The sequence below is a fragment of the Mytilus trossulus genome, chromosome 14 (assembly GCF_036588685.1).
Source record: "Mytilus trossulus isolate FHL-02 chromosome 14, PNRI_Mtr1.1.1.hap1, whole genome shotgun sequence".
Lineage (NCBI taxonomy): Eukaryota > Metazoa > Mollusca > Bivalvia > Mytilida > Mytilidae > Mytilus > Mytilus trossulus.
Genome location: NC_086386.1, coordinates 11512483 through 11522522, shown reverse-complemented (window position 1 = coordinate 11522522; position 10040 = coordinate 11512483). Strand labels below are relative to the sequence as shown.

Genomic DNA, 10040 nt, shown 5'->3' with positions numbered 1-10040 from the left:
GATGTATCGACAAAAACCATTGCTATTTGTTTTTATTTGATGCATATGTAGAAAAATCGAAGCATTTTCCCGAAAAGTTAGTTAGTAGCATTGCGCATTAATTTATTATGTAAATATTTTTGTGTATTCCCCGAACTTCTTTTACATCTCATTATCAACAAGAATTTCTTCCTTTTATATCGTAAATTTCGCATACTAAAAACCATGGAGGTATAAGAGAAGATTCAGAGGTCGATTTAATTTTCATGGGCCAAAGGAACATCTTTGTCCAGGCTCTGTTCCTAGATATTGCACAGGTGAGTTTATAATACACTGTTACCACCCAAATTTGTGTATTCAGTAACAAATTTTTGTCATGGCAGCCATTTTAGATGATAAGAAATGTCAAAATTGAATGATGAAATGTTGTTTCTAAATTCATCTGAAGAAATTTATCAAAATTGCAAGTCGGATGTCTTTACTTAACAATAAAAAAATAGTATTTTCTTTTCCCCAGTAAATTTATTTCATTAGACTGCTTATGACAACCCACCCATTATACCCAGAGGCAATTTTACTGCATCAGCTGTTTTTGCTTGACAATTAATTTCTAACATAATTATATAAACATGTTTGACTTCGTGAAGGTAATTACTTATTTCTAATTTATACTAATAGTTACATCATATTCTTATACCATTGATTTCTAAGAATTTCATAATTTTTAAGATGGAACATTCTGGAATTTTTCTTGCAGACTAGAGACTGCTTCTCATTTTTCTGTATTCTCACATCACAGTTATTTGATTATACAGCTTGTAATTTGTGTGTTTCTATTTAATTGTGAAATAATAATGTCCCCAAATTTATGGGTTCCCAACAGGTGAGGCATATATTCCACTGAATAGGGAAGTTTTCAAATACCATGAATAATTCTGCATTCTAAAAATGAAGGATATTTTCAAAGATTAATGTTCAGTAAAATATTTCTACAAACATATATGTACATTCTTATAAAAATTAGAAACTCAATCCTTAATTTATTTCAAAAGGTGTATTTATACAATTTTCTATGAATTCACTTGAAGACCACACAGGGAAAAAAAGATTATTTGTATTACATGTACCTGTATATTAAAATTTTGGAAAAGTTCCACCTGAGATCACCCCAAGTGGTGGGTGGGGTTCGTGTTGCTAAGTCTTTAGTTTTCTATGATGTGTCTTCTGGATTATTATTTGTCTGTTGGTCTTTTTATTTTTAGCCATGGCGTTGTCAGTTTATTTTCTATCTATGAGTTAAATTTGACTCTCCCTATGGTATCTTTGGTCCCTCCTTTTTTATGAATATTTTTATTAGATTTGTTGTTTGTTTTCTAGTTATCTTGGTGCACAGTTGAGGGTCAGGATGAGGCTTCACAATGGAATAGATGCTGAGCGTCTAATGCAGATGCTTAGGCAGAACTTAATTAAAGAACAAGACCAATGGAAACCAAAGGCATACAATTCTGTTGATATTGACACATTGGTAAGAAATATAGACCTTCTATTATACAGGATTATTAACGAAATGCTAATCTTGATGATCCTAATAATTAATGATGAGGAGAACATTTGATTAATTCCTTCAGGCAATACTTTTAACAAACCTCCTGTCTGAGAAAGAAAAGAAGTGTTTTTTTCAATTTAATTAATTCTCATCAGAATCATTTCATTAAATTTTTGTAAGGCTCACTGTAAGGTATGCAGATATATTTGTGTATGTGTCAACATTTATATTATATGTGAAAAAAGGTAGGTAGCTATATAGTCAGTTAATATTTATTGTTATTCCTGCAAGATAAAAGATATAACCTGCACTAAAAGCAATCCAAGAAGGCATAGGATTTTTAAATTATATTAATCGTGCAGTGAAAAAAGTACAAAAATAGCAAAGAGAGCAGAAATATGTGACAATATTTGAGAAATAAATATATATAACATGTTTAATCAAAATGCAGTAAAAACTGCAACTTTATCTTCCTGAAAAACAAAAAAAAATGGATCTGATAACATTCTTCTTTCTACAAAATTTAATCAACATATTTGATTTTGAATTATATTTGTCAACCTAATGCTGAATAATGCTGTAAATGTTCAATTCATAGCATGTTCACAACAATGTTTAGAGTATACATGTATAGCTAATGATGGAACTGCATGTACACGTACATATATCGGCAATACATGTATTGTAGTATAATTGTGAATTGACACCTCCATTTCAGCATTCAAACAACATTATTTTGTTGTTTTAATAGGACTTAGTTGATCTTCTACTCTAATTTTAGACTAAGGTCACTTAAGTATATTATTAGTAAGACATTTCCCCCACTTATAGACTACAAATTGTGTAAATATGTACATTGTACACCCAAGGTTTTTGACATTTTAAGTATCTCAAGTACTAATCAGCTGAAAATGATTAAAGTCACAAGGGACTATATATAATTATATATTTTACCTGTAACAATTTGGTTACCTTGAATAAATTTCACTTGCGATGTTTAGACTTGCTTACGTTTTCTAGGCAGTACATTCTTATCATAGTTTCAGTAATGTTATATATATATGTAAACAATCTGAAATACTGCGTTGTTCTTTAGTTTGTATAAATGTAGGTCAACCGGTCAATACAGAAAATTTAAATCTCTGCAAATTTTCCTATATTGTTTATTTTTGGATATCAGTAATTTTACCTGTGGTATATATAAAACCAATGTAATTCAGGTATTACCCTAAAATTACCATTTGTAAAATTTTGTTTGTGATCAATAACTAGGTTCAATAATCATAGGTCTCCTATAATAGAGATGAATATATATATGTATCTACCATGTAATTATAGTCAATACAATTCTATCACTAACAGCTTCTGGAACAGGCGAAATATTTGAATTTTTTTGGTGAATGGTATTCATTTTTAACAGTCTAAGTAACAAGACTTAGAATATGGTCTATTTGATTGTAGACTAAAGTATTTTCTAAATTATCTCCAGCAATAGTTAAATCTGTTAACATTGCTTTAAGTCACAAGAGACTAAATATAGATATTTTACCTGTGAAAAATTGTTTACCTTAAAAAAAGGTCAGAAATAACATTTCACTTGTGATGTTTAGACATGAATTAATTTGAGTTTTGTAGACTTAACAACAGGTAACATTCTAAACATAGTTTCAGTATTGTTATGCATTGTTAATTAACAAAAAAAGTAGGTCAACTGTCAACACAGAAATTTAAATCTCTACAGTGTCTAAGGTATGATATATTTCTGCATACCAGTCATTTTACCTGTGGTGTATGTAAATACAAATGTTATCCAAGTATAACCCTGACATTACCATTATCTAGTCTGATCAATAAGTAGGATGTAAACAAGAAAAGGCTACTGTCTCCTATGGTATAATAGTGATACATACATATACATTGTATATATAGAGAATAATACATGGCAAAATCCGTATCATATGTCGTATCATCCCGAGACATCAATATCAGCCCGAGGGATGATATTGGTCGAGGTTGATACGGCATGTGATACGGATTTTGCCATGTATTATACGCTTTATCATATATTTCAACAGAAGAGTATTATATTATATGAACTGTTTTCTGATCCATTGCACTGGATTACCTTCAGTTCTGCATTGGTCTTGTATCAAAGCTCTAAAATAACTGCTCAATTATTCATACGAAGCACCTGGGTTACCTTACAATCTGTTGTTTTGAAAATATTTTGTTTCTTATTGTATTTATTTGAGTGTTTTGTATTTTTTATAGTTGCATTTAGTGTGCCACAAAATATGTTGTAAACACTCGTGACGTCACATACAATATGAAAACTTGACGTTCGTAACCAAACAGTGACGTCATTCAAAAAATTGGCCTATTTTTAGGAATTATTTTATAAGCAAAAAAAAAAAAAAAACTGATTTAATAAAAAAAAAAAAAAAAAAAAAAAAGGTATGCGATACGGATTTTACCATGCGATATGGGGTATGTGATACAGGGTAGGTGATACAAACTGGAAAAACGAACCTTTATTAGATATACAAAATAGCTGTATTTTGTACTAAATATATATGATAAATACATATATCATGTATATTTACCATAAAACCAAAGTAAATTATTGGCTTCAGAATCAATCAAATATTTCATGGTTTTAGGGACTTGTAATGTTATTAATATTAAGAATAAAACATTTGTGTATCCACTGCATATAGACTGATCATTTACATTAGTGTATTTGAAATTACTAAATGACTGACAAATTAAGTACCAAAAGTCAGTGACTGAAGTTGTTTTTTTCTACGTTTCAAAGGCGCATTTTAAATTTGTTTTAAATATGCAACATCTATCATTGTCTATCATAATTTTGACATTCAGAGTAAAATTTCTGATTTATTCATCAAAAAATGTCAAAGTAATGTGGATATTTTATTTTTTATAGGGAACCTATTGTGTTGAGTTCTATATACTTTTGTGTATTCTCATAGTTAAGAGCACTTTACATAAGTGTTCATAGCATTATTGTTTTTTAAAACACTTTTCATGCTTTTAATGTAAAGAATAAGTACAGAGTACACTCTCTTATATCATGTGCATGAAATATGGTCAAGTGATCTGAAGTCTGTACAGTCATGTGATAAAAGAAAAATATTAAACAGGTGCAGATGCAAGCAATTTTGAAAAGGGGGGGATATCCTACCCCTGGAACACCATGAAAAATTCAGTTTGGTCCAAATGAAGGGTTAAGGGTAATATCTAACAAGCCTTCTGTAATTGTTTAAAACAACTGTTAAGCATGTTTTTAAAGTTGTTATGATCATCATTTCATGAGTGATGAGAATATTTCAGTAAATTATCAAAGATATATTTCACCTCTATAGTAAGTTAACATAGTTTTGTGCATTTAGTAACATTTGGGTCATGGTATAAAAGTTGGGTTAGTCACATTTCATGTGTTTTGGGCAGTCATCTCCATATCAATTATTCTACTTTTCATTTTATTAAAAAAAATTGGCTTTAACTCAGATTTTATTTGTTTAAATTACTACATTTTCTATTTGATGATTAAAAATTGTGATATAATTGAATAATCAGCAAGACAACAGCCAACAACATGACAAGATAATTCTAGTAAACTACAAAATATGTATTATGTATGATGTCATTAAACCAGGGATATTAGGGATTAGTAAACCTACGAAATAGTAATTAAAAAAATCACCAGCTTCCTTTTTTCTATGAAATAACCAGGATGCATATTTACGTAAATTTAAATGTTTTGTTTTTACCGGGAAGTAATCAGTAATCATGATAATGATTTGTTTTGTTATTTGTACAGGAAGTGAATGGAAATCAGAGAGATGAGGCTGTTCGCTGGATGTTGTTTCTAAACAGGAGATTTGGATTTACCCCAGAAACCTTTGGTCTCAGTGTTTCCCTTCTAGACAGATTTCATTGTCTTGTTAAAGTGAGTTTAGCCACATGATTGTAGGTGAAGTTATTATTAAAAACATTCCCCATTTCCATTCTCAATGTTATATCCAAAGTCCCAATTTGCTGTTACCAAGGTCTTCCAAACAATGCCAAGTTCAATATATAGGCTTTGTCCAGTACAGAGGACCACCAAATAAACAATAGAAAAAAATATAGATAAAAAATTACACCAATGTTGGCAACAACATCGTATACATCATGGTTCAGTAAAGTAATTATAAAATATGAAATAAATAGATATAGGAATATGTGGTGCGAGTGCCAATGAGACAACTCTCCATCTAAATAACAATTTAAAAAAGTAAACCATTTTAGGTCAATGTACTGCCTTCAACCGGGAGCATCGGCTCACACTGAACAACAAGCTATAAAGAGCCCTAAAATTACTAATGTAAGACCATATCCTAATTGTATGATAAGTGTAAAACAATTCCTATGAGAAAACCAATTGCCTTTAATTTATAACAAAACAATTTACAAAAAACAAATGTGACGGATTATAACAAACAAGAACCACAATGCAGTCTCCTCCTTTTGAACAGGCACTTAAAGTATGAGACGGTGTTAATCATGTTTGTAAGCACACCACTACATTAAGAATATGTATTAAGTTAGAATGAAAGCAATTTCTATAGTTTGTACTTTAGAAATTGTTCTGTCAATGGGAATGTTTTTACTGTAGTGTGCTGTTTTTCAAATGCAAAATAGTAAAAAAAAAGAAAGAAATAAAAGCCTCATGAGAGATTATGTTAAATGAAGATATTTATTTTTACAGGTTCGACCTAAGTATCTGCCATGTGTAGCCATTAGCTGTCTTTACATCGCAGCTAAGACCCTGGAGGAAGAAGAAGTATGTATTAAAGGGAAATAACTTTTCTGTGAAATATTCCTCATTGATCATAAATAAATCTGTCGTTTAAGTCATGGTAGGAAAATTACCTAATATTTCATAGTGGGTCTCACTGGGGTCTAAGCGTGACTCAGGATTGCTGAGTTTTTGTAAGCGTACGTGACATGTGAAAGTCAAATTATTTAACGTGAAATCAGGAAATGAAGTCTAGCGGGACACGGGAAATTACAAAAATAAAACAGAATTACTCGATACATAGTGTAAGCTGGATAGGGGAATCTGACAAAACAGTGAGACCCTCTTCATATATAACCATTAAAAAATTCACAGTTGCAATAATATTAAATGATTTCAGATAATAATTAAAAATTTCAGTTCATAAATCATGTAAATGGCATTTTTGTAACATTGTAAAAATCACTTGATATTCAATAGATATTAGGGGCTTCATCTTGTATGTATAATTATACATATAAATGTTATTTGAAGTTACGCCATCATGAATGTAAACATTGTGAAGCTCTGGTTATGTATTGATTGCCGGTGTCAATCTTAATTACAATGCCCGAGAACACATACAAAAATAAAACAAGCAAGCAAACCAAACATTTAACTTGCTAGCATTAGGATAACAGCTGTAATCTTCTCAAATTTTTCATTTTCTGTAGCTAAATTTTGATATTATTTCAGGTAATTCCCAGCACCGTAGATCTTGTGAAGATTAGTCAGTGTAGCTGCTCAGTGGCAGAAATCCTACGCATGGAGCTCGCCATTCTTAACAAATTATCATGGAACAGTAAATTTGTTACAGCAGTAGACTTTCTTCACATTGTAAGTGTAAACAAATATATGTTACATAGTTAAAGTTAAAGCATAAATTTAAAGATATTTAATTTAATGTATTTCATGAATTGAAATACTATGACCATATTTTAAAGCATTAAATGAAGAGAGTCTTATAAAAGCCAATGTAATTTCTAAGAAAATAGTTAAAAATATCACTTTTGTGTTTCTATGATGATATGTCAAATAGAACTAGACATGTAATTTAGCTCTTTAAAATAATCTGCAGGTCAAAATAGTCTACATATAACATGTAAGTGTCAAACATATAACATTGGCTTCATGACCATACAATTGATTAAATTGTGTTAATTTATTTCTTTTTCTATATTTAGATCCACGGATTGTTGATGAATTATTTCCCTCAACTGCTTAAGGGACTCTCTGACATGACACCCTCACGTCATCTGGGACTTCTGATGAGACGTTTGTTTTGTTGCTATAGTGACCATCGATTGATGACCTTCAGACCGGTGACCCTAGCTATGACTGTTATCTGTTTAGAACTGGAACAGATGACTCCTAATTGGCTCTCCATGGTTATTATGGTTCAACAAATGGCTAAGGTATTTATCAATACATCACATTGTAACACATGCTTCCAGATGGAAAAAATCAATAAGGGCAAGATAAACAAATACTAGATAGATCAAAGATAAAAACAATCAAAAAACAAGAAACCATAAGAAAACAGAAAATCTAATTTGCAACAACAAAATGTTTTTAATGTATTTTAACTTGGGATCTCTGAAATGTTTAAACAGTCGTTTCTGATTACCTGTAAAGGATACTAATTTTGGTGTTTTCACTTTTCCGACTAATTTCCAACTAAAATATTTTATATCACTATATATTCATGTAGTTAAATTAAACATTGCATTTTTGTAGAGAAAACTCTCCTTTTCATAAATAAAACCTTCATTAAGCCAGTTATTTAAACCAGAGATAATATTCTCTTCTTACCTTACAGATTGACAATGAAGATTTTATCCAATGCCGAGAGGAAAGTGGAAGGTTTCTAACCAGTAACAAACTACTACCCACCGGTTATAAATTTTCTTCTCAAAAGCCATTGCCTAAAAAGTCTATCAAACGTAAGGCCAGTATTCTAGACGACGAGGACGATATCTACGACGGAATCAAGAGGCTGTACAATGAAGACAGCAATGACGTCAGGATGTCATGTGCCAAAGAGTTGCACCAAGATAACCAAGACAATTTCATACAAATGACTACTGTTAGTGCCAATTAAATATGTAATCTCAGGTGTTTTAATTTGGATGTTACAGGTAGATAGAGTTGAGAAATCATATCATTATCCTTGCTGAAAACTTTATAAATTATACTTTTGGTGTGACTTGGTTTGTAGAATTTATCTTTTTCTCTGAATTTTTCTTCTTCAAAAAAGAATCATAGACAAATATATACTTTATAAATAGTTAAAGAGTAAATGTCTTTTGAAATATGTGTTATTAATAAACCGAAAAGAACAAAAACTAACAGTTTGTAAACTTTGCGTTGAAGTAAATGCTACACTGTTATGTCTTCTGTTTCTCAACTTTTTCTAAATGCAAGTCCTATCTGAGGCCAAGAGATGCATATGTCAATCAAAAACTAACAGAAATAATCTTTGAACTGTAGCCCATGTCTCTTTTGATATAATTTGTTTTATTTATGTTACATTTTTCACAAGAATATGTTAAAGTGCCATATTTTATTCTGTTTATAGAAGTTGTTTATTATTACTACGTACTTAACATATTCTTGTAGATCTACCCACTCGTATGATTGTTAATGCCATTATTATGAAGCTTGCCCATTCTCAATTTGATACCATAGATATTATACATCCAGGTCAGTTGAGTTGATCTTCTTTAAAAATAAAATTTTCTTTGGTAACATTTCTCAAATTATCTTTGTACAATACATTATTTAGAAATTATTAAATCTAAGAATATATTTTTGGAAATAATTCTTATCTGTGAAATTAATAACAATTCATTTTATTTTTTTCAATCACAAAAATATATTAGTGCTAACATACAATTTTGTTTGCTCATACTGCAGCCAAATTATATGAAAATTATAAATTGTTATTTTTTTTCCTTGTTATTTTTGTTTGTAAATACCTGTACAAAGTTTTTCTTTTTAATTTTTGAAGAGGCTGTGACAAGAACAAACGATTATGTTATTATTTCCACTGATGAGTACAGTATTTTGATTTTAATTTTATTTCTATATGTTATTATGTGTTGTAAGTTATTTATGAATCTTTTTGCTTTAATGTTATTTTATATAATTTATTTGACATCTACAAATATGGATAGGGAAAATTTGATTCAAGAGCATTTTCCAAAGATAAAAAAATATTTTCTTGGATTATAGAAAAACTTTTTCAAATATGACCTTTTCACTAAGATACCTTAATTTGAAAATAAATCTTATTATATCATACCTTAATTTGAAAATAAATCTAATTATATCAATTTGAATTGATTAAAAAAGAAATGAATATTTCGAATTATACAAAAACTACATGAGTAGATGATAAGATATTTTGTCTTATTTGTTCCTCTGCTTCTTATTTTCTAACAGTTTTACAATAATTACTATTTTAACTTTTAAAGAAATGATTAATTGTAATAGAATTGAGTAATTTCAACATTTAAGATAAAAAGAAAAATAAATAACTTGCACGTTTCAGAGTTTATTTTTGTTGTTTTTAACCTATGATTTTATTGCTAACCCTTATTTGTTCATGAGTGGTGTAGAATATATTATATTTCATATTTTCAGCAAAATACAAAAAAAAACATGAAACATAAA

General features: G+C 29.5%; 1 protein-coding gene across 1 annotated transcript; it reads left to right on the top strand.

Moving 5' to 3' along the window:
- The first annotated feature begins 73 nt into the window (after window positions 1–73).
- LOC134697241 (cyclin-I-like) lies at window positions 74–9519 on the top strand. The gene is made up of 7 exons (XM_063559390.1): window positions 74–296; window positions 1357–1504; window positions 5367–5495; window positions 6297–6371; window positions 7062–7202; window positions 7550–7780; window positions 8185–9519. Exons 2-7 carry the CDS (start codon window positions 1385–1387, stop codon window positions 8464–8466), a joined length of 978 nt encoding a protein of 325 aa, XP_063415460.1. The 5' UTR covers window positions 74–296; window positions 1357–1384; the 3' UTR covers window positions 8467–9519.
- The last annotated feature ends 521 nt before the right edge of the window (window positions 9520–10040 follow it).